General features: G+C 40.6%; 1 protein-coding gene across 1 annotated transcript in view; it reads left to right on the top strand.

The window, feature by feature from the left end:
• The window catches only part of ADGRV1 (adhesion G protein-coupled receptor V1), a 629,361-nt gene that overhangs the window by 148,668 nt on the left and 454,328 nt on the right, over positions 1 to 26,365 (top strand). Inside the window, exons 22-29 of the mRNA XM_068247792.1 lie at positions 5,785 to 6,158; positions 8,257 to 8,433; positions 11,472 to 11,652; positions 12,444 to 12,646; positions 12,745 to 12,874; positions 16,311 to 16,391; positions 21,571 to 21,710; positions 23,358 to 23,967. Of these exons, the coding sequence (XP_068103893.1) occupies positions 5,785 to 6,158; positions 8,257 to 8,433; positions 11,472 to 11,652; positions 12,444 to 12,646; positions 12,745 to 12,874; positions 16,311 to 16,391; positions 21,571 to 21,710; positions 23,358 to 23,967 (1,896 nt within the window). The remainder of the gene's footprint in view (positions 1 to 5,784; positions 6,159 to 8,256; positions 8,434 to 11,471; positions 11,653 to 12,443; positions 12,647 to 12,744; positions 12,875 to 16,310; positions 16,392 to 21,570; positions 21,711 to 23,357; positions 23,968 to 26,365) is intronic.

Below are 26,365 nucleotides of genomic sequence, written 5' to 3'. Positions count from 1 at the left end.
GTTTAGGTGGATGGCCTTGTCTTGGTAGGTTTACAGTTGTGCCATACTCCTTCCATTTCTGAATGATCGCTTGAACAGTGCTCCGTGGGATGTTCAAGGCTTTGGAAATCTTTTTGTAGCCTAAGCCTGCTTTAAATTTCTCAATAACTTGATCCCTGACCTGTCTTGTGTGTTCTTTGGACTTCATGGTGTTGTTGCTCCCAATATTCTCTTAGACAACCACTTTGCAGTTATTTATTTGTAAAAAAATGTTTGGAATCATGTATGATTTTCGTTCCACTTCTCATGTGTACACCACTTTGTGTTGGTCTTTCATGTGGAATTCCAATAAAATTGATTTATGTTTGTGGCAGTAATATGAGAAAATGTGGAAAACTTCAAGGGTGCTGAATACTTTTGCAACCACTGTATATATATAATTATTATTATTTATTTATTTATTAATTTATAAAGCGCCAAAATATTCTGTGGTGCTGTACAATGTAAGAAAACAAACAAGGGTTACATAATGATACAGACAATGATATACATCAAATATGAACACTGGTATAAAATTCAGAACAGGTGATTACAATAGCAAATTTAACATGATGACTATAAGGGCTCGTTTCCACTATAGCGAATCAGCATGCGGGCACTGCATGCGGATTCGCATAGGCAATACAAGTGGATGGGATTGTTTCCACTTGTGCGTCGTGCGGGTGCGTTTTGGTGTGCGGGGGAAATCTGCACGGGCTGTCAGATTTCGCGTGCGGCTGGAATGCGGGCGAATCGCCCGCAATGCTTTTAATAGGGAATTCGCATGCGGCTTTGTCATGCAGTTTTCCCCGCGATTTCGCGTGCGATTTCGCATGTAATGTTATGGAAATTTACACAGGCAGTGACATGGTTAAATTCGCCTGCTTCTTAGCCATGCGAAATCGCGGGGGAAAACAGCATGCGGAAACGCATCCGCATGCGATTTCGTCCGCGGTGGAATCCAGGCGATTCCGCGCCGCAACAGTGGAAACGAGCCCTAAATGTCTAACAGAGTGCAAGCAATTAAAATAACATTCCATGACACAAAAGGGTGAGAGCCCTGCCCTTACGAGCTTACAAAAGGAATGGGGTGAAAACAATATATATATATATATATATATATATATATATATATATATATATATATATATATATATATATATATATACTGTATATATACAGGATTTTCTTAAAAAAATTAGCATATTGTGATAAAGTTCATTATTTTCTGTAATGTACTGATAAACTTTAGACTTTCATATATTTTAGATTCATTACACACAACTGAAGTAGTTCAAAGCCTTTTATTGTTTTAATATTGATGATTGTGGCATACAGCTCATGAAAACCCAAAATTCCTATCTCAAAAAATGAGCATATCATGAAAAGGTTCGCTAAATGAGCTATTAACCTAATCATCTGAATCAACTAATTAACTCTAAACACCTGCAAAAGATTCCTGAGGCTTTTAAAAACTCCCAGCTTGGTTCATTACTCAAAACTGCAATCATGGGTAAGACTGCCGACCTGACTGCTGTCCAGAAGGCCATCATTGACACCCTCAAGCAAGAGGGTAAGACACAGAAAGACATTTCTGAACGAATAGGCTGTTCCCAGAGTGCTGTATCAAGGCACCTCAATGGGAAGTCTGTGGGAAGGAAAAAGTGTGGCAGAAAACGCTGCACAACGAGAAGAGGTGACCGGACCCTGAGGAAGATTGTAGAGATGGATCGATTCCAGACCTTGGGGGACCTGTGGAAGCAGTGGACTGAGTCTGGAGTAGAAACATCCAGAGCCACCGTGTACAGGCATGTACAGGAAATGGGCTACAGGTGCCGCATTCCCCAGGTAAAGCCACTTTTGAACCAGAAACAGCGGCAGAAGTGCTGTACTTGACACTGGACTTCAGGCATTTTGGCATTTCCCTCTCCCCAGTCTTCCTCCAGACTCTGACACCTTGATTTCCGAATGACGTGCAAATGTTGCTTTCATCCGAAAAAAAAGTACATTGGACCACTGAGCAACAGTCTAGTGCTGCTTCTCTGTAGGTCAGGCGCTTCTGCCACTGTTTCTGGTTCAAAAGTGGCTTTACCTGGGGAATGCGGCACCTGTAGCCCATTTCCTGTACATGCCTGTACACGGTGGCTCTGGATGTTTCTACTCCAGACTCAGTCCACTGCTTCCACAGGTCCCCCAAGGTCTGGAATCGATCCATCTCTACAATCTTCCTCAGGGTCCGGTCACCTCTTCTCGTTGTGCAGCGTTTTCTGCCTTACTTTTTCCTTCCCACAGACTTCCCATTGAGGTGCCTTGATACAGCACTCTGGAAACAGCCTATTCGTTCAGAAATTTCTTTCTGTGCCTTACCCTCTTGCTTGAGGGTGTCAATGATGGCCTTCTGGACAGCAGTCAGGTCGGCAGTCTTACCCATGATTGCGGTTTTGAGTAATGAACCAGGCTGGGAGTTTTTAAAAGCCTCAGGAATCTTTTGCAGGTGCTTAGAGTTAATAAGTTGATTCAGATGATTAGGTTAATAGCTCGTTTAGAGAACCTTTTCATGATATGCTCATTTTTTGAGATAGGAATTTTGGGTTTTCATGAGCTGTATGCCAAAATCATCAATATTAAAACAATAAAAGGCTTTGAACTACTTCAGTTGTGTGTAATGAATCTAAAATGTATGAAAGTCTAAAGTTTATCAATACATTACAGAAAATAATGAACTTTATCACAATATGCTAACTTTTTGAGAAGATCCTGTATATATATATATATATATATATATATATATATATATATATATATATATATATATATATATATTCCCAACATCTAAAATTATGATTTTCTATAAAAATGTTGTGAAAATCTGTGACTGTGTTGGAGACCCTTGGATGACTGATCCCAGTGACCTGGAGTACATTATGCATGATGCACTGTGATACACCTGAGCAGAAGCCAATTAATATTTCATAAATGTCTTGGATGCGTTACACAGCGGCCTTTACTGGCCTCTGAACTCATGAGGCTGAATTTCTTAGAGCAATATATATTTTAAGCTTAAACCAAAGAATCCCATGTGACTCTAACATACAGTCGTGTGTAAGTGTGTTTTACATTGCAAGTCTTCTGTATCTGTTACACCCTAGCGGCTTGCTTGAAAAGTCCTGACTTGTTCTTTCTGTGGTTTGGCTTAATTTCCTTTGTGAGAGCTCTCCTATTTGCATGATGTGGACACAGTGACACAGGGTACAGATTGTGTACATTACTGCCAGTGTAGGGAGGGTGCAGGGGAAGCACCCAGAGGGCACCTGTTCGGGCTGAAATTCATTCATCAGTCTACTGCAGCTGGTTTGCCTCGTCCAGCATATACTAAGTGCCTGTATATTAACATTTATTATTTGTTCTGCATTTCCCAGGCTGGATTTGCCATTGAAACCCTAATTGTGGCACAGTTTTTATATGCATTGAATATAAATTGTTTTACAGTAAAGTCCCGGTAAACCAGAACTCAGGCATGCGGCAGTCTCAACCAAGCGGCATGCGTGGCGGGAGAGAATGGGGGCGCTCCTTCCAACATTTGCAGAGCTGTGCGCAGCAGAAGCTACATTATGGATTATTCGTGTGCCGATCTTCTTCACTCCTGTAACTCCCAGCATCCTTGTACTACTCCCTGGCGTGTCACCTGATCCGCATCGGAGCCATGTACGGAAGAGGACAGAATGCCGCTGGGAGCTACGAGACTGAAGCAGACCGCCACCCAGAGGAACGGGAAGTGATCGGCGCTGCTGCGCACAAGTCAGCCTGTCATTCGGGGGAGGGGGGGTAGTTTTAATTTTAATGCCGGTTGCTTGACTTCTTCTGCAACCGGCAAGAGCACACAGCAGGAAATCCTCACCTGTGCCGGATAAATGAGAACTTGCTGTATATGAATTATGTCTAACAAGTTTTGTAAAGTAAATTGAAGGGTATCCGATGGATGAAATTTGAGTGATGAACCTCAGGGACTGGGAGGAATGAAAAGGGACAGGGAACACTCAGGAGCATCAAATAGTGTAGTATTTTCAGGCAAGGGGATAACAAATGAGACAAATACTACTTGCAAAACTGGGTTGCTGACCACAGTGTCAGGCAAGTGGAGAATACAGTCTCCAGGCAGACAGGGAATCTTCTCTGGGAGGGGTTTGGTCACACTCCAGAAAACAAAGAGCTCGCTGAATAATTATCACAAGGGACACCTTTGGGGGAGGGGGCAACTGTACACATTTTGGGAGGAGGGGCCCCAAAGGTTTTATGCAATCGATTCTGAGTGAATATTGAAACAGTCTTACCTCAGACTGAAGGTATAGAAATTAATTTTACAGTAGAGTCTCAGTTATCCGGCACCGTAGGGGATCGGCTGATGCTGGATAAGTGTGCTTTCTGGTTGCTTGAGACTCTGTTAAAATTAGGCTTAACTAATACAACTCTATACCCCACTCTATATACATATCATGAACTCTATATTAAATATAAAAATACAGTAATTGAAAGTATATTAATCTTGGAAGAGCAGTGGAACCCAATCTTTAAAGAGGAACTCCAGTGAAAATAATGTAATAAAAAAAGTGCTTCATTTTTACAATAATTATGTATAAATGATTTAGTCAGTGTTTGCTCATTGTAAAATCTTTCCTCTCCCAGATTTACATTCTGACATTTATTACATGGTGACATTTTTACTGTAGGCAGGTGATGTAGCTGCTCCTAGCTGTTTTGGCTGTTACAGACAGCTAATAACAGCTATTTCCTGTCTGTGAACATTGTTACATTGTGGCAGTTTGCCCAGAGTACCGCAGTACCAGAGTTTCTTGTGGGAGGGGTTTCATCACAAAATCAGTCATACGGCGCCCCCTGATGGTCTGTTTGTGAAATGCAATAGAATTGTCATGTAAAAGGGGGTATGAGCTACTGATTGGGATAAAGTTCAATTCTTGGTTGGAGTTTCTCTTTAAGCCTAAGAAGTTGGCCTTCAGCACTGTGAGTATTGGTGGCAAGTTTGTGCTGGTTGGTTGAGACTGCTGGTTTGTTGAATTCCAGATAAGTGGCACTTATGGCATGTTTTTTTTTATAAATGGTTAGGTTTTTTTAATCTTCTTATGGCAAAACAATATCAAGTATTTTAATTACGAAGAAATCGTCTCATACTGGTTGCTTTTGTAAATTATCTTTAAAAGGTCCTCCACAACCCCTCCTCTGCCATCAGGGACCTTCTTCATCCCTTCCATGTAGAAGTGCGGCAGCACCGTGCAAGCGCCAATGGGTGCCCTCATGCATGCTGAGCAAGAGCTGTGCATGAGTGGCTACATGACACTGCACAGGCACAGACTACTCAGACTTAGTGTGCTTCGCTCCCAGGTGTGACTGGTAAAGTGGCTTGTGACTGGGACCTTTAAAAGTAATTCGTTTGATCTCAGTAAGTTAAGGTCATTCTACAAAAGCTAAAACAGGTGCTTCCACCAAATGCCTATAGAGAATTTGGAAAATATTTGTGCTTAGAATTGGACATTAAAGAAGAACGCTGGCAAGCACTGTTTGAGTCTAGGCTGACCACACATAACATCAGTTTCAAATCAACAAGCAGGTAGCATGGTAGCTAAGTGGTGCCCAGGACCCAATTTAAAATCTAGAAAAAAATTGCTGCTTAAGATATAAAAGGCTTGCTATGAAAAGGCCATGGGAGATAGTCCTCTTTGCTATTATATGAATATTTGTTGTCTCCCCCAGGTCCAGGGACTTTACGAGTTGGTGCGGGAGTAAATGGAAGCAGCAGATATACTGGATTACTGCAGGATGTCCGTCTCTATGAACAGAGATTATCTCGTGCAGAGATCAGTGAACTACATGCCACCCCAGCGAAAAGTGACCTCCACCCCGTGTCTGGCTACCTGGAGTACAGACAGGGAGAAATACACAAGTCCTTTGTTGTATATGCACGGGATGATGCTGAGGAAGAGGGGGAGGAACTCTACATACTGAAACTGGTGTCTGTGTATGGAGGAGCCAGAATTCCAGAGAACAATACAACAGCAACCATTACAATCCAAAAAAGTGATAATGCCAATGGCTTGTTTGGCTTCACGGGATCATGCATTCCTCAGGTAGGATGAAATAAATCTTTATCTGGACCTCAAACCCCAAGGGCCCTTTAATGTGTAAATCTTGTGACTCCCTGTGCTACGCAAATATCAAAAGAAACCATTAGCTTGTAAGTAGTCAAATTGCAGACTCCGGAAGATGGGTCTCCAATAGATAGGTAGACTGCTTGGTGGTTAGTAACAAGACATCTTGTGACTTTGTACTCACAAACTTTTTGTGTTGCTCATCAGGATTGAGCTGTCTTGCAAGTGACACTGTGGACAATAGATGCTGTACAAATATGTTATTATGTATGCTGTACAGATGTATACTGTTGCTATGAGGAGGGGAGGACAGCACGGCACACGATGAAGCTGCTTCCTGTGCCTCAGAGTCCTTGTCCTTTAAAGATTTGGCATGCTTAAACACTGATTGGAAATGTTTAAATCAGCTTGGAGGACACTTGTATACACACTTTATTTCTCGACTGAGACGGGCCCAAGCAGCCATCTTGACCAAGTTCCTTATAACATGTATTGAATATGTACCTTCAGAAATTGTTCAATTTTTTTTGTGGTCAATAACCTACTTCATCAGAGGACCAAGCAGTCATAATTAGGGTGCCAACATCTGCTAGACAATGTGAGGCCACAAATTGTGATAGGGCATGTATCTATGACTTCATTGAAAAATTGAGGTCATCATAAATATAGACATCAGACAGCTTTATAACATTGAAATGATTAAGAACCATTTTTAATAAAATTGGAAAGCACTGTGCAATTTCATAAGTGGGCAGTATAATTAGTGCTGAGTAGGGAAGTGTGCAAAAAGAACGGATTCCAGAACTGTGAGGGATGCTTGACCACTGACTTTAGTGTGTCTAGCACACACTAAAGGATCAAACCCATGGAGGGAGTGCTCTAGCTAGAAAAGAGGGATGACACCCTCATGCAATTTTCAAAACAGGTAAAGAGCTGGCACATCCAAAGAAATATCTATTGGCTCCATGTAAAAGCATAGGACCACTAAGCATAGGGCCCTATGCTTTTACATGGAACCAATAAAGATATTTCTTTAGATGTGCCAGCTTTTTACCTGTTTCGTTCATAACTAAAACTGGTGATCTCCCTGACAAACCGTGAAGCCATAAAACTGAGAATGTGGTGGGCTGAAGATCACTTCATAGAGGAATATTTTATGTAATTATAGTACTTCATGTTTCTGAGTTTCTCCAGCTCTCAAACAGAAGAAAAAAAAACATGAATTATGGAAAGACGCAGGAACAGACAGGTTTATAGCAAATAAACGCCTTCTGCTTTATATGGTTAATATCAGAAGCATGCAACCAGGCCAAAGATGGCCCATTTTGTTCATTTTTAATCTGTCTCAGAAGTTTGAGTCATATCTTTCCTTAAAGCAATACTGAAGTGACTTAGAAAAACAAGAGTCAGATACTCACAAATGGAGAGGTAAGCCTCTGGATCTCATAGAACCTTTCCGGTGCTCTTACAATGTCATCTCTCCAGCGCTGTCCCTCATTCCAATTTGCTGCCTCCGGGATCCCTTGTAAGACTTTAGAAGCACTCGGGGATAATGCACACTTGGGCATGTGCAGTACGTAGCTGCCCATCTTTGGAAGCACTTAGTGCTTGATGCTTTCTGAGGATCCTTGAAGGCGTATTTGAACAGTTAGTTGAATAACTTCCAACGGGGGTGACAGCGCTGGAAAGAGATCCATAGCCTTCCCTCTCCACAGGTTGACTTTTTTTTTTTGCTTACACTCACTTCAGTATTACTTTTAAATGGATACCTGAAATGAGAGGGATATGAAGGCTGCCATATTTATTTCCTTTTAAACAATGCAAATTGCTTGGCGTGCAGCAAATTTAGTAAAATTTAAGTCAAATATCTGCATGCGCTCAGGTTCTATGACTAAAAGTATTATAGGTAGTGTATCAGCAGGACAGCCGGGCAATGTGCATTGTTCAAAAGGAAATAAATAAGGCAGCCTCCATATCGCTCTTTCTTCAGCTGTGCTTTCACTGCTGTTGGAATGAACATGCTCTCCCTGATAGTGTAACAGTAATGTGAGATGACCTCTGAACTTTTCATTTCTAGTCATCAGAGGAGGGTTCCACCATATCTTGTGTTGTGGAACGCACCAGAGGAGCACTGGACACTGTCTATCTGTTCTTCACAATTGTTCAGACGGACTTCGGTATCACTAATGCCTCCGTGGCTGACTTCAGTAGCAGCAGTGGAAATATTACATTTCTCCCAGCACATACATCAAAGGTGAGATCATGAGTCATGACTATATCATACTAATGGACATCAGAGATGACGGATCACTTGTGGTTAATAATGTTTTTGTAAATATTATTTATATTTGTTCCCGTTCATGTGTACCTTGTAGCAGGTACAAATTAGATAGCTCAGGCTGAGGGCTCTTTTCCACTGGGCACAATCCAATCCAAAATATTGGATTGCACCTGTTTTACCAATCACAACAGCACCATTATTAACATGTAAATTGCAGTGCTGTTTTTCCACTTATGCAATTTGGTTTTCCCCAAATCGCACTCGCTGGCCTGCGCAAATTCCAAGTGCTTTTTACCTAATTGTTGAAATGGTTCAACTAGACTGACATACGTGTCATAATCAAAAAAAGAGAAACAACCATAGCTTGATGGGAAAATTACAAAATGTTACTTTATTAATACTGCAAAGTAAAAAGCTACAGACTAAAAGCACATGGGATGGCCAGTAGGCCACCCCGTCACACATGCAGATCACAAGCCACACATCGGTGCACCACACAGACATACGTTATGTTGGTAAAGGAGCTGGTACTATCCTTAATTGGACAGGTAGTTTTTAATGATTATTTCCAATGTTCAGTCATCCTTAGTACCTAGTACTTCAAAAAGCAAGGAAAGGCTCCAGCAGCAGGTGAAGGGATGAGAAGCAGCCAATCAGCATAAGCTTATATCCAGCGTTTGCAGCAGCATAAGCCCCCAAACAAACAGCAGCAATGAGAGTTCTCAGCAAGCATAAGCCAGATTGCCAACTTAGTTCCAGCAAAGCACCTTCCAGATAACAGGTGGCAGACAGGATCTCCCTGTATATCATATCCAGCATATACATTCAGCCATGCTCAAGTGCATAATAAGCAGATGGTAGATAGTATCACGGTATCTCAACAATCCTCGTTGCAAATAGTCTCAGAAGTGTCCAGCCAGATATACTCACGAGGTCGCTGTATCAAGGACAGTCAATTGCAATGGAGCGTGGTGCAGTTCACCCACCTTGTGTGGATGCTCCAGCTGAGGGCACGGAGGATGCTGGGACCGGCGAGGTGGTATGCCTAGCCCACAAGCCACCGAACGGATGGCAGATGGTAAATAGTTCAGCTAGTACCTCCGTGCTATGTTGCTATGTGGCGGCCCATGAAAGAGAGCGTCTTCCTGCCGCAGTTTCGCTGGCTTCCGGTTTTGTCAGGCTTCCATGTATTTGTGCTCATACTGATAGATAGCGGCACAATCGCGGGTAGTGGATTGCGCATGTGATTGCATTTGTTAATGCAAAAGGAGCCTTAATCTGCTTATAACGGAACATAAATATCAATAGAACCATTGAAGTACATTACTGGCTAGTGACATGTAGAGTTCTGCTTTGTCTTTTGGACCTTCCTATATATTCCTATATTACATATTTTCGATATGTAAGCAATAGATTATGCTTTATTGTAAAACAACTAAGGAACAGTATGTGTAACAAGTCATCTGATAACAGATTTTTTACTAAATGTGCAACAAGTTCTTAAAGTGTAATTGTTCGTTTGTTGGACAAAATGTCATCTAAATGCAAACTGCATACGTTTTAAAGCTTTTAACAAATGTACGGTAATTCCATAGTTCACCTGTTTGTTGCTGTCTTTCCCCACACAAGTCAGACGGAAGAATTAAAAGGTAATGGTAACTGAGAGTGTCTACAAAGGATCAAATCGGGGCTGAATTTTGCATATCAGTCTTTTGCATCTTCTTGGTTAGAGTAATGCTTAAGGGCACTGCTTCTGACATAGGAGACCTGGGTTCAAATCTCAGCTCTTCCTATTTGGTAAGCCAGTCCTGTTCGTTAAAGAGTACTTGGGCAAGACTCCCTAACCCTGCCACTGCCTACTAAGTGCACACTAGTGGCTGCCTCGCAAGTACGTTGAGTCCACTAAGACAAAGGCGCTATACAAATGTTCGAATTATTATTTATACAGCTAACCCCTATAAATGAAGCACTAAGGAACTCAAATGTTTACCTATTAAAAGGTCAGTCATGTACAGAAAAAAAAAATCAGAAACTGAGGATAGGCCTGGAACCCACTAGGAGCGCTTTTCAGAACACTTTGTGATCTGAAAAGCTCTTGCTAATAGAATACTATGGGTGTGATCCCAATTGAGCGATGTGATTTTATAAAAATCCCCCATAGCATTGCATTAGCAAGAGCTTTTTAGAAAAGGCTGGTAGTGGGTGTCAGTTCTTATTCAGGCCCAGACCATGTCACGTCTCACCTCATTTGGGCACCGCCATAGATCATAATGTTATGCTCTAGCAGTGCAGGGGGAATTTCACTAAAAGCACTGTACTTCAGAGGCCAGCAATAGCTGGACACCAGTTATTCCACAAAAGAAGTAAAGTCCGTGGACATTTATAGGTTTACAGTTCATTTATGCTCCTCTCAGTCTGTGGCATGCTGTGACATAGTGTGCAGCGATTGTCTCTGTGGGATCCACTTATCCTAGTAGAATAGTTTTCTCTCATTCTCAAGTGGTGGAAAGTCTGGAAATATTTCCATCAATTTCTTAAAGAAGGTTTCCCTGGTTGCAGTATATTTGGGGCAGTGCAGCAGGAAGTGATTCTCATCTTCCAGGGTCTTCTGCTCACAGTGTTGGCATAGTCTATCACTCAGAACATCACTCAGAATAGAATACGGCAAAGGCCTTATATTTTGTTATTAGATAATTAAAGGAGTTTTGAATCTTCTCTTCAAACTGATAACTTTAGGACAATTTAAAAAAAAAAAAGTTGAAATTACAAAATGTTCTCTCCAGTGCCCAATCCATCTGTGGTTCTCCTTTAGTAAAAACATCCTCCATTACAGCACACATGTCATTTTATTAACTGATCTCCATTGCAGCACACTTACCAGTTGATTGATTGAAGACCCCTCCCTTATAACTAAGCAGAAATGAGATATATGGAGTAAAATAAAATACTGCTTCTGGTCTAGTGCATTATATACATATATGTACTACGTATTTGAATCTTGTTTGGTGTAGGTTTTAAATCTGCATGTTCTAGATGATGACATTCCCGAACTCACAGAACACTTCCGTGTAATTCTCACACATGCTGTGTCTGCGGATGGAAAAGTTGGATCTACACCAACCAGCGGAGCCAGTATAGATCCAACAAAAGATTCTGAAGATATTACAGTCAATGCAAGTGATCACCCCTATGGTAAGATAACATTTACATGAATGTATACAAGAATAACAGCCGAGAGACTCTGTATTCTTACATAACTGGTGAACTCACAACAACACATTTCAATGTATACTACTAGTGTTATCTAGTAGATCTTAAAATAACAATGCATAGTTCAGTACTCAGAGTGCTCAGATGTAGTTTAGTGTTTTTTCCTTTCTAAAGCCAAAATCATTTCTTAAAATTATGATTGTATAACCGGATGCAAAAGAGCTGCTGATCTCATGATGTAAATTGATACTAGCAGCCCTCTTGAGTGGAAAGCCCATAAAAAATCTATTCAAAGAAAAAACTTTAGAATTACAGTTATCTTGTATGGTATTATGGAAGAGTATGAAAGTGTAGTGTAAAGTCCTTTTGCTTTCAATGTCGGGCCAAGACAGAGGTAAGGCAGTCACCAGGCTTGGGTGCAACGTGTAGAGAGGTAAAGGGGACACACTGCAGTTTCTCACTGAACTCACCACCTTTAACAACTTAGTAACTGCGCTTTGTGCTCCCATTACATCATCGTAGGGAGGAAGACTGTGCTGTGATTCTCGGCCCGAGAAATGGGTGCCCCCATAGACGCTATATTTTACTGTTGGAAATATCTCACCCCTATTTTTCCTTGCTGCGCTGTGAAATGTACATTTCGCATCCTGTTTATTCTGAACTCTGTTATGCAAGTCGTGGAAGTGTAAAAGGCTTTAGATGTTTTATATGAGCACTTGAGAAAACCCAGAAAAGTCTAGGGTGAAAAATTATGTTTCTGTGTGTTTTCACAGGGCTACTTCAGTTCTCTGTGGACCCCCCACCAAAAACAGGCGACCGTATGACTATTCCAGCAAAATCCGTGCCCACTATTAGAGTGAATGAAGAAATAGGCCAAGTGAAGTTGCTGGTGGTCCGAGCACAAGGTCTCTTGGGTGCAGTTAGGGTTGAGTACAGTACAGTTCCAGTGACAGCATTATCCCCGGAGGACTATCAGGTGATGAGATGGGAATGTAATACAAAGGGAAAATACTGGGTTATAGTCTGAAGTCACTGTTGATTACTGATATATTTTTTTGTTTGTTTTAATTCAAGGAAACAGCTGATTCTTTGCAATTCCAACCTGGTGAACGATTTAAGTACATTTATGTTAACATCACTGATGATTCTGTACCTGAACTGGCTAAATCTTTTAAAGTTGAGTTGCAGAAAGCATATGGAGGAGGTAGGTGTGTCATAAAAAAGTAAACTGGTAAATTGCACTGGCCAGTTAATTAACAGATGGAGTTGCTAATTAGTTTTGGCTGCTTTGTTGTTAATGAAATTAACAAATAAAGTACTGTAGGCGCAACAATGAGACGCCCACCAAAATAGGAATGCTTGAAGAGACTTTTAAGTCTAAAGCCCCATCTACACGATACGATTCTTTGTACGATTCTATTTACGATCCGATTAAATCCGACATGTCCGATCGGAATTTGATTCCATTCAATTCGATTTGCCATTGTTTTACAATGGATAATCGAATTGAATTTAATCGAATCCTGATCGGACATGTCGGATTTAATCGGATCGTAAATAGAATCATACAAAAAATCGTATCATGTAGATGGGGCTTAAAAAGAAACATGACATTGTGTTATTCTAAAAAGTTATAATCACTTAACCAGTGTTTTTTTTAAGTCTAACTCACCCTCCGAGCCACATGTGTGCCGTCTTCCGGTGCTTAGCCCCGCCCCCTTACAGATATATGCTGTGGATATATTCCATGGCACACTCTGTCTCTGATACAGAGAGTGCCATGGCACTTGTCTGTAAGGGCAGGGAAGTCGGCACACATGGGGCTGGGATGGTGTCTTAGACAAGAAACACTGGTAAAGTCTTTATAAGGTTTTTGGAGAACATGGTACATGACAAGTTTATTTTAGACTTTTTTGTCACCTTAAAAGGTGGAGGCCACTGACATTTTTCCCTGCTCGTCCTTTCTGTTATTTTTTCATTAGTTTCGTACTTGCCTACAGTCAGTGTGACTACTGGTAGGATGAGGGGATATCTGAACCCTACAGAGGTTGCACAGGTACTCCTCCAGGATGGCACATCAGTATGTTGCAGTTATATTGTATTTTGAGAGCTACATTACAGATTTAAAATGATTTTCATCTAATATAGCAATATATTTTATAAATGTACTGCCCCTGTGGTTTTCAGTCCTCTGCACAGCAACTGGTGGAGGTGTTTCTGTTGATCCCATATTTATAGATGATTATATTTATAGGCGCCAATCAGTGTGTCTGATTAGTGTAGCCATACATTGTCATCTGTCAGGTGTCCATCGTCTCTGGTAGAGCAGACCTGAACTTCCTCTCTGGAATATACGCAACAGCATAATAAACTTTAAAGAAAAACATTTCTTTATTACAGCTGATACTAATTCTGCAATACATCTGCAGTATGCCTACTTCCTGCTTTTATGGAAGCAGACATATTGCTAATATCCTGTGTTTACCAATTAGCTCTCTGCCATGGCAGGAAGCTGATACAGCTAAGGGGTTAAATTACAGTTGTGATTAGTCGCAGTTGAGGGGGAGTTAGATAGGCTAAACTGTCTAAATACTGTACATACTATGTGCATGTTTCTTTGTTTTTATTCTGTCCTGTGCAAGAGTTCAGGTCCACTTTAACCCGACCGGCAGGTCTTCTCTTTGTGAACATCTTTAATGAACAGTATAATGTTAATGAAATAGGAGTCTAGTTGTTATATTATAAGTGTTTGGTACAGGTGACAGTTTTAGAATAACTGCAAAAAGAAGAGTTGCAGCTCTTTGCTTTTTGACATTTATGTGCACATAAAATGGAAGCAGGAGTTTCACTCCGAAGGAAAGCAGACTCTAGGGTTTTTTTGTTTTTTTAGAGCTCAAATTCGGTTTTGTAAGATAAAGTGAAACTCCACTTAAACTACTATAAACACATATCTATGCTCTGGAAGACTTTTTGTAACCTAATGTTTCTTTTAAATGTGTCTTAATGCATTCTAAAGCAAGCGAGAGAAAAAAGCGGATCTTTACTTACCTGGGGCTTGCATTAGCCCCCCCCCCCAAGTCTATCAGGTCCCTCGCTGTCCCCCAGTCCGCAGCACTGTGTCACTGTCACCCCATGTGCTGTCCTGGCTGTGCACGCCTGAAAGGACAGCAAGGGACCTGTTAAACTGCAGTGGGCTGAAAGAAGCCCCGGGTAAGTAAATATCAGCTTTTTTTCTCACTTTAAGGTACACGTAAATATTTTAGTTAGCAGTCATATGAATTTCCAAACTTATTGAAGCTAACAGTGATTTTCTTTGCAAGCCTGGAATCTGCACTCGCTTTGTGGAGTACGGACTGTAGGAGCTGCCTAGAGTAGGAACTTGTTTTCAACGCATGGACTAATCCATTGGCTGGCAACAGACTTGGACAACCCATATCACAGTCCCTGTTAGGGACATAATTAAATGTTTTCCAGCAATAGTGAATTTTCCCTTTAAAATTGACCCAAATTAAAAATACATTATATAATATATAATTTCACAAATAAAATCTATTTTCTAAATTATAATAATAAATAGCAGCCTTTTCTCAGCTGCATGATGACAAATATAAAATATTTTACGTTTATTGGAGGAACCCCTCTCTTCCATCTTTTCATATTGCTTGGACAGAATCCGGCAAACTGGTGGAGTAGGTAGTGTCTGGCAATGGAGAAATTGGTAATGGCTGCCACCTGTATAACCCTAGTTATGAAAAGAGAAGGGTGAAAAGCATGCACTGAAATGCTCATAGGCTTGAAGGAGTGTTTATTTATCTTTGTATGTGTCAGAGTGGTGCAACTAAATATTTTGAATTAACAAAATGTTTGGTTTGGGTCCACTTTAAAGCCCAAGAGCAGACAGATTTGTTTGTGAATGCAATTATGAGTAATGTATTTTAGATTTTCCAGACATAAAAATTGTGTCAAAAGTGTAAATACATGGTTCATTGCTGCTGATCTCATTGAGGTCCTCTGGCTGCTGCTCACGTTTATCCCTCCCCTTTCTCAGTCAGAACCTACCTGCCTGCAGAGATGTGAATAACAGGGAGGGAAGGGCAACTCCTTTCCAACCTAAGCCACACCTCCTGCAATCCCTCAGTGGGGAGGCAATGGCTTCAGGGGGGGAGAGCAGTCACTCATTTGCCATGCTACCCTGACTGTTACAGGGTGCTAAGTTCTGACAAAGTGTAGGGTGAAGAAGTGAGGAGTGAGATCAGCAACAATTAACCAATGCTCCAAGTATTATATATCATTCCATATGGTTTAATTCATTTTGAATCTTAAAAACAAAAAAGGTCCATGAACAGGGGCTTTAAGCTCACAATAAGAAACAAAGGATACAATAAAGCTTGTTCAGATATTTACCGTATATTCCTGACTTTATTATTACGGTTGATGTAAAGTATAACTTTCAGTGCAGTGGGGAATAATATTCCCTGCCGTTTCATTTGAAAGTTGATTGTTCTTATATATGTCATTCCTTTCTTGTTTAAATGTATGCTTTTTTTCTGCTCAGCTTACTGTAAAATGTGCTACCTGTCTCCTGTGTTTCTTATGTGTCTATCCATGTATATGTGTGTTCTGTACGTCTCTTCCTGAAGTGGCTGAACTCTTTAGGGATGATGGCTTTGCTAGCGGGGATGGTGACATGGAGCTCTTTCTTCCCGCTGTACACCAGAGGGGTAAGCACTTTCCTAACACTCCTCTGCTATTGTGAAGGAACATAGGCTGCACAGTAAATGTTTTAAAGGGAAAGTTACTATCAGTTAGATTGCATTTTTTATTAGGTCAGTATGAAGTATTATATTTAAGGCTGGGTGCACACATGGCAGAAGCGCTAGCGTTACGAAAAATGCTGCATTTTTTGCCGTTAATGGAAGTCTATGGGCTGCAGGAAAAAAACGTAAATAAAAAATGCATATGCGTTTTGTATGCGTGCGTTTTTGAAAACGTAGGTTTTGTTGCATAATATTCACAGATGCGTCAAAAACGCACATGATGAAAGTCAATCTAAACACAATGGTATGCGTTTTTCATGCGTTTTCCAGACGTTTTTATATGAGTTTTTTTCCCCCCAAAATATATGTTTTTATGTATTTCCGCTTCCTGTTGTCTTCCTAGTGATTTGCATAAATGTAAATATGAAAAACGCATACAAAACGCTTGAAAAATGCATCTGCGGTAAAAAAAAAAATGCGCGCGCGCACACACATAAAACACAGCAAAGACACAGCAAAAACGCACACAACATTAACATAAAACTTGACATAAAATGCAGCATTTCACGTTATGTTATGTGTGCACCCAGCCTAAATATTTCATATTTAGCATAACTGCAGGCAACAGGTGATGTTCCAATGATTCAATTTAAGGCTCTATATCTTCAGAATTATAATCTGGAGCCGTCTTGCCTGTGCATTGCTCACAGGAGGAGAAACTTGTTCCTCCCGCAGCCTCTGTTCAGACTCTAATTCTTCAACATTCAGTATCCTGAACCTCTGCCGGTTTCTTTACTTTCTTCCCCTCCTCCTGCCACTAACCATTACACAGGGATACCTTTGTGATAGCTAGTTCTAACCCTAACCTTTAGGGACAGTTCTAACAAAAATGCTTAAAATTAACCCACCTCCGACCAAAAAAACGGCATTAGGGGCCTTTTGTTGCAGCCAAATTTACCCCCATTACCCAATTCTATACACTCCCCTACTTGATCCTCGCAGGGGCACCTCTCCTCCATGACCAGGCGCATGTTATTATATAATAATCATGCCATGGGTCACAGAGAAAGTTCAGCCAGCAGTGGATGAAGACTGGAGCGCACAGAGGCAGAATCTGAAAGAGGAGTGCACTCGCCAACAAAGGTGAGACGCTTTTCTGCTAACGACTCTGCAGAGGCCCCGGGGAGCAACCGTTAAGTTAGGGGGAGACACCTTTGTGGCCCCTACAGGCTCTGGGAACCTGGGGAAATTGCCTCTTTGGTAGCTTTGGCCCTGCTAACCTTGTAAAATATAGGACCTTTACAAGCAATAGCTGAAGCAATATGTAGTGATCTTAACCTTAATGTGGAACTGCTACAACATTTTGAGGAAAAAATGTTTAAATATTTTTTCTTACTAAAACAAAACAAAAAAGCAGCACTTCCTGCCTTTGCAAGTTGGAAGATACAACATTATAAGGGGTGTCACTTACATCTTGCTGTTGTGTCTTGACTGACATCTTGGTCAAAACTTTTAGTCGAAAAACCTCACCTAAGTCCTTCAAACCTAAAGCTCACAGGTTTTTGAATGACATTTAACATAACTAATTACTTAAAGCGAGTACAGTGCTATTAAGCAGAGCAGGGAAGCTCATATGTATCTGGACACTGGACTTCTGTGTTTTCTGGCAGCCCCTTCTGAGACACATTACATATAGTGAGAGGCTTTCTCCTCCCTTACTAGCTTTCATTCTCCCTCTTTCCTCTGTTAGCCTGGTAACCATCCAGATCAGTGATTGGAAATCTCTGATCTGAAAGATGACAGCTGTAAAACTCCATACACACACTAGACCACAGGGTCAGAAAATGAGCGATGCCTGACTGTTAGCGATGAACGAACAATGTCGGCACATATTTGAATTCAGCAATGGCACATCAATGGTCTCCTGTTTGGATTGTTACTGGAAGTGCAAAAATGAGGACCTAGAAGTGCAAATGAGTGTTTTGAATGGATCGATCATTTGCAGTGTGAACGATTAACACCAAACTTATTCACCAGGATGGATTCGGACCAACATGAATGATAATCACTGTCTTTTACCATCATTGGGACACCTTTTTTAGATGATTATTGGCTGACCCATTGTTTATTACTCGTTTCTGATGACTGCTGTCTAGCGTATATATGGAACTTTAGTTACTCTGAAAACACTCCCAGATTAGATATACAAGTACCCCATAGCTGATCTGGCTCTTTTGTTTCTAGGTTATGTATCGTATTTATAATTTTATTTATCACATTTATAATTTTAAAGAAGAATAATTTCAGGAAAGATCAGAGCAGTAGACTCAAAACCTTTCACAAAGCAGGATGCAAGGTCACATAAAACACATTTTTGATGTTGTACAAGAGAAGATAGATATTCTACACTCATCATCAAGTTTATAACAAGGTTTTATTTCATTGCTTCACACCAAATATTTTTCACATACTTTTTGTGCTCCTTCAAAATGAAGGAGTCTTTTTTTAAAGAGGAACTATAGTAAAATAAGGTAATTAATAAAACTGCTTAGTCTTTAAAATATTAATTTATAGATTATTTAGTCAGTGTTTGCCCACTATAAAAGTGTTTGCCCACAGGAAACCTTTTTCCTGGTTTACATTCAGAAATGTATCACTATGATCTATTTGAGAAAAGGTCAAGATTTCTCATGGGAAAAAAGGTATCAGCTACTGATTAGAAAGAAGTTCAATCCTTGGTTAAAGTTCCTCTTTAAGGACCTGGACATGTATGACATAAAGCCTTGTCATGAGTGCTTGGAGCTCTATCTTCTCTTGGACTGTGCTCAAGGAACATTCAAACACACTAGTGCTACTAGAGGATGTAATCTTGGTATATGCTATTTCTGACTCTTCCTCTAATCCTTACACTATCTTTAACTCTATGTACTATCCCCTTAGCGACAGCATTTTTTGAACCAACTTATCCGTCAGGATATGCGGGTTCGCAAAACTGTGTCCCAGAATGCTTGGTCAAGTGTTCGCCCCCTCCAGCCACACAACAAGACCTTCATTTATTATGGCTCCCAAAGGGGTACAGACAAACAGAGGGCTGCCCTCATACACACTGCCCATCCAGCTCCCTATTCTTACTTTGCAGTGACGTCAGCCCGTCCCACTTGCAATGTGAATGGATGGGCACACAGGGTAGTGGTAAGGGCAGAAAAGTGCAAGCTAGGTTTTGGGAAGCTGCACTGTGATAGGCAAACTTGCGGTGTGGTTCAGTGGGCAAATACTGACCCACGCTTGCATCTAGATTTGTATGCTCGCTAAATTATTGGCAAAGTGAATAACATGGCTGCACCCTGAATTGCAATGTTACAAATAAATACAAAATAATATAAAACATCTGTCAATACAAATAATATAAAACAGTCTGTAAACATGTAAATATAACCAAATGAAGCAACCCACTGTACTTTTCCTTTAACACATAATTGTGCATGTGCATGTTGTACAGAAATTTCAGATGTGTAATGGACTCAATTAAAGAAACCTCCACAGAAAATTGCACGCTTCTAAACCATGAAATGCTGCTTGCACAAATGTGTGAAGCACACAAAAGCAAAACACATGTGATGTGAAAAAAAGCTTATGAAGTTACACCTGTCACTAGTTTGAACCAAGCGGACTAGCGACAGGGTACTATAAGATAAAGGAAGAACTTTCCAAGGAGCTCTTATTCATTGCAAAACAGAATTCAGGAATGAGACCTCAGGCAAAGACAGCTCCATGGAAAAATCTTCTGCATGCAGATATTTGTAACTGTTCATGTACTCAATATAACTAAATATATTAAAACATGAATTAATTGTCCTTAGAGTCCATGTAGCTTTTGCTGTTGGGGGGCTATATAGGTTGGGGATTGGTGGCTCTCATCGTGGAGAAGATGAACCACTGTTAAAGAAGTTCACACTTCTGAGTTTTCTCCCATCTTGTTAACAAATGGAAAAAGTACTAATAAGTAGACAAAGTAATAATATCAAAGTATTTTGAGCATTTACTTGCATGCTGACAGCTTTAAAGGTTTTTAATTGATAAGGGCCCATATGCAATTAACTTTTTCTCCCGAATTTTCCCCTTGTCATAAAGTGCCTTTTAAATCACCAGCAAGCAAGAAAATACTCTAAATTATTTTGATAGTACATTATTTAACCGTATTTTGATTTCTTTTTCCAATTGTAAAAAGCTTAAGTTATACTAAAGAGAATATGAAAATTATCTCCAAGGAGATAACGTAGGAGAAAAAAATAATTGCATGTGGAGTCTTGTCATAAAATGCCTTTGAAGCCACCAGCTAACAAGAAAATACTAAGAATACATTTGATAGTACTTTTTCTACAACTTGTGGGTACTTTTTCAAGCTAAAAATGTAGTTTAAAGAGAAGATAAAAATGATCTCTTAGGCCTCTTGCACACTGCAAGCAATTCCGATTCAGATTCCGTTTTTTAATCAGTTTTTACATCTGATTCAGATTTGCAGTGTGCAGGGAGCAAACTACAAATCTGAATCTGAATCGGATGAAAAAACTGATTAAAAAGCGGAATCTGAATCGGAATTGCTTGCAGTGTGCAAGAGGCCTTAGGAGATACTGTAACTCAGGAGAAAAAGTTAATTGCATAGGGGCAAAGGTGTGAAAACATCAAAGGTGAGAAAACTCAGGAGAAAAGGTAATCAGATAGGGAAATAATTTTTATTCTTCTCTTTAAGTAACTGTTTAGCACTTTGCAGTGGAAAAAGTAGCAAATGCAGGTGAAAAATAATTTTGAATATTTTCTTGCTTGCTGGTGATTCAAAATGCATTTTATTGACAAGGATTGACAATATCTCCTTACGAAAAAAAAAATCAGGAGAAAAAGTTAATTGCATATGGGCCTATGTGTATTTACAGATGGTAGCTATATTAGATTGTAGTAGTAAGTAAAGGCAGGTGGAGCTTACAGAAATGAATCAGAAATCAATTCTTCCTCTTCCACTTGCCTTATAATAGTAATGATATAAGATGACGATCCCTGAGCACTCTCTCTTAGCTCAGCAGTAATATAGGTTTCTATGCCCTACCAGTTTCATATTCTAATGATGTTTTATTGGTTTATTACACAGCCAGCTTGGGCATAGCTTACTACATAAATGTGATCATTGAAGCCTCGGATGACGCTCATGGAGTTTTTGAATTTAGCCGTGATTCTCTGTTTATGAATGCAACTGAACCTGACGTTGGATACACTGCCGTAATGTTTCAGGTATTTTTACTTTCATTTTATTTTAATCTATCCTCCTTAGTACATTAGGCTATACATTTCCTACGCAATTTGTCTGCATGCAGAATGCCATATATTTGTGTTTTTTATATGGCCATGGTATCTGTGTGCCCACTAGCTGAACATTCCACGCTGCTAGTGTTTGTACTTAATGCTGAGTACTACAATGGGTACAAGGGGATTCATCTTGAGTAGGGATGAGTGGAAATGCCTTGAGAGTACCATTCTACAAATTCTTCAAAATCTTTTTTTGTGTATTACATTACATTTTGTGAGCAAGGGCAAAAAAATAATGTCGTTTTTGAGAAGACTTTTTGATTTTAAAGTGGATCCGAGATGAACGTTTACTCATTGCATAATTGTGTTCCTTTCCTATTGTTTATAAGGCATTCCTCAAGCCAAATACTTTTTGTTTTTGTTTTAATACTCTAATTCCCTATAAACTAAAAAAGCCCCACCCACAGTTTTTCAGAGAGCCTTGGCAGTAGCAAGGGCTCATGGGAGCTCAGTCTGGGCAGAAGAAGGGGGAGGTATTACTAGCCAGAGATTTCAGAGGCAGAGGGGAGGAGGAGGAGGGATTAGGTTTTTTTCAGTCTGAGTGCTGATGGTGCAGATAAGCCTGCTTCTATGTAATGTTTACAAACAACATGGCTACTGTCATTGTATCACAGGAAGAAATAACCATATTCTATTAAAGCTGTTTGCAGATAGATTTGCTGTGTAAACTATCTAAACTTTAGATAAGATTTATAGACAAGTTACTTGTTATAGTTAGTTTTTCATCTCGGATCCGCTTTAATGTTATTATTGTAAACAAAATGTTTATTAAATGCAGTTAAATGACAGATAATGTATCTGTAGTGAAAATGTACATATATCAAGCAGAAGAGCAGTGAATTTTCTGCCAGGGTGGCAATGCTTTGGCCTGAGATTGCTGTACAGCCACAATACTTCTGTATAAGGATCCCTGCCAAATATACCTATTGTTTGGCACAATAAAAGTAAAAGTAAAAAAAAAAAGATGACATGAGGTTCCCACTTCGAAGCCACTATAACCCCCTTGTCACCCATGCAGGCTGGTATAGCCAGAATTCGGAGCACAGACCGCATAGTCCATGATAACGGGGGGACTCTGGAAGAGAGGGACAACATAGCTTCCCCTTCTGCCCCAGAGCCCTTGTCCGTACCATGGACAAGGGGCTCATCCACACCTCCGCTGCCCAGAATGAGGGTGGAGGTAAGTACCCCCACGCTGTGGTGTAGGCCCTGGGGAGTTCATGGTGGCATCTTGGTGTCCCTTTTAATAAGGTGACCCCCAGATGCCCGCCCGCCCAGAAGAAATGGATATAGAGGTACTGAAGTACCCTTTACCCATTTTCTCAAAGAGTTAAAAAAATAAAAACACAACCACAGAAAAAGTAGTTTATTGTTCTTAACCGGAACCAAAATGTAGGAAGACTAGTAGTAGGCATAAGGAGGAATATGTGAAGAAGAAAAGACAGGGAAAATGCATTATTTACACTTTAGGTTCAGTCACTACAGTTTTAGAGCGTGCAAAATCACATTTGTTCTGTTATTTCCAGTTTATGCATGACAGTTACTTAGCAAATTGTGATTTCTGTTTTCTAGGTTATGCGCTATCGTGGTGACTTATCTGTGGTGTCTGTTTTTTGGAAAATAGAATCTGATCCTTTTGGAGATTTGGCTTTTACCTCCGGCAATGTGACATTTGAAATTGGACAGAAAAGAGGAAATTTTACTGTTCTAGTCTCCCCGGATAATGCTCCAGAGCTGGATAAAGTGTTTTCCATTATAATCACCAATGTTTCCAATGGACGGCTGGGCGATTTTACCAATGCTTCCCTGACTCTGTTTGCTAACGATGATCCCTATGGTCTTTTTGTGTTTTCCGAGTTGAACCGGCCTATAAGAGTTGAGGAAAAATATCAGAATGTTTCTCTGACAATCAAGCGGTTAAATGGCCTGATGGGAACGGTCATGGTTAATTATCAAACACTTCCGGACTCTGAGAAAATCTCATTTATTTCTTCAAGTACTGCAAGAGCTACTCAGGGGAAAGACTACTGGCCGATCTCTGGAAGTGTCCTTTTCACTACAAATGTCAGTGAAATCAACATTCTCCTCCCAATTTTGGATGATAACGAACCTGAGAGATCAGAGTCTCTGTTTGTTGAATTATTTAATGTCACATTAGTGAAAGGAGCACAGCGGCAGCCTGGTAAGTTTGTACACTTTTAAACAGGTAAAGTAATGTTAAAATGCAAAAACGTCATTTATTCTCAATATTTTTAGCCTACACAGTGCCAGGGATGTGTTGTTAAAGTGAACCTGAAGTGAAAAGAAAATAATGATATTAACAATTTTATTTATCCTCCTACTCCTAAAAATGACTTTTTATTAGGTATCCTATGGTTTTATTTTATATTTAACCATTTACAAAGTAGAATGAATGTTTTGTTGTTTTTTCTCAGTGGCCGACCTGCCTGGCGTTCTGATTCCCGGGAACGTTTTTTGCACATTTTTTTTTCCATGTAGCTAGCCTAGAGCTAGCTACACGATTCCCCCCTCCCTGCGGTATCCCTCCCTGCCCTCTGATCGCCGCCGGCGCAATGGCCCGTCCAGAAATCCCGTTCTGAACAGGATTTCCTTGAGGGCTTCCCCCGTCGCCATGGCGATGAACGTCGTGACGTCATCGACGTCGTGACGTCACAGAAAGACCCGATCCACCCCTCAGCGCTGCCTGGCACTGATTGGCCAGGCAGCGCACGGGGGCTCGGCTAGGGGGCCCTGTATCGTGGCGGGTATTCAATTTGGGCCTGAGCGGTTGACCTTCGGCGTCTCTGGACGAGCCTAGCTCGTCCAGAATGCTAGGGAGGTTAAAGGGAACCAGAGACGAACGATCTCTAAAAAATGAAAAAAGATTTTATAAATACCTGGGGCTTCCTCCAGCCCCATAAGCCTGGATCGCTCCCATGCCGCCGTCCTCAGCTGCCTCTATCGCCGGTACCGGGTCCCATCACTTCCGCTGGACGCGACCAGTCTTCCGCATGCACAGGGGCTCCTTCCGGCTCCGTACGCATGCGCCTGCACAGTACGAAGGGAGTGCACTGCGTTTGCGGGATGGGACCCGGTACCGGAGGACAGAGGCAGTGGAGAAAGGCGGCGTGTGAGCGATCTAGGCTGATGGGGTTGGAGGAAGCCCCAGGTATGTATAACATATTTTTTCTGTGATCTCTGGTTCTCTTTAAGTGTTCCTGAGTGAAAATTCAAGAACTGTTGACCTTTTTTTATTTCCCTCTGCTTTCAGAAGTTGTATTATGCCAGGAAAACTTTTATGGCTGTAATTAGTTTATCAGTGAGGGTTACTATATTCCCGACAAGGTACCGACAAGGCAGAAGCTGTCACTTCATGCCAAAAAATTAACTATTTCTGGCAGAAAAATAAAACAAGTAAAACAGCCTAGTTATTGATGTTTTGCACATCTCATCATGTCACATGTCACCTCGGGTACACTTTAAATATTCAGAGAAAAGGTAATCTATACCATTTACAACAACCCATGCATACCTCAGATGTTTATTGGGTCTGGCTTCCTCTGATTTTTTTACATGAAGACTGGTGAGCACTGTCAGCACAGTGACTTTGAGTTTATGCTTGCTGACTCATTGTGCTAAAAAAAAGTCCTAGTCTGTGTCAGGGCCTGCCATCAGAGTTGAATGATCTGACTGATGAAGCAGCAACAAAAATAACCCAAATTTTAAATAGATTGTTTAAGTACTATTTTAAAGTCTTGCTACATCTAATACTAATAAGATCTCCCAAAGCCCAAAAATCCTCTCTTGTGCTTACACATCCCTGAAATTCTAGCCAGAAGCTAAGAATACAGGGATTAGGAGAAAAAATATATACGTGGATAGCTAAGGGACAGAAGGCAAGGAGTGGTGGTAAATGGATCATACTTAAAGAGACTCCGTAACAAAAATTGCATCCTGTTTTTTTATCATCCTACAAGTTCCAAAAGCTATTCTAATGTGTTCTGGCTTACTGCAGCACGTTCTACTATCACCATCTCTGTAATAAATCAACTTATCTCTCTCTTGTCAGACTTGTCAGGCCTGTGTCTAGAAGGCTGCCAAGTTCTTCAGTGTTGTGGTTCTGCTATGAACTCCCCCTTCCAGGTCCCTCTATGCATACTGCCTGTGTTTTATTTAGATTAGAGCAGCTTCTCTCTTCTCTCTTCTCTTTTACAAGCTGGATAAATCCTCCTCTGAGCTGGCTGGGCTTTCACATACTGAGGAATTACATACAGGCAGAGCTGTCTGCACTCTGCAGGAAGAAACAACCTGACACTTCAGTGGAAGATAGCTGCAGGGGGAAAGAAACACACAAATGATCTCTTGAGATTCAAGAGGAAGGCTGTATACAGCCTGCTTGTGTATGGATGTATTTTCTATGTGTGGACATACTGTACATCAATCTACTTCCTGTTTTGGTGGCCATTTTGTTTGTTTATAAACAAACTTTTTAAAACTGTTTTTAACCACTTTTAATGCGGCGAGGAGCGGCGAAATTGTGTCAGAGGGTAATAGGAGATGTCCCCTAACGCACTGGTATG

This window comes from Hyperolius riggenbachi, chromosome 1 (assembly GCF_040937935.1).
Source record: "Hyperolius riggenbachi isolate aHypRig1 chromosome 1, aHypRig1.pri, whole genome shotgun sequence".
Classification (NCBI taxonomy): domain Eukaryota; kingdom Metazoa; phylum Chordata; class Amphibia; order Anura; family Hyperoliidae; genus Hyperolius; species Hyperolius riggenbachi.
Note: the sequence above shows the minus strand (reverse complement) of the source record. Positions and strands in the feature narration are given on the sequence as shown.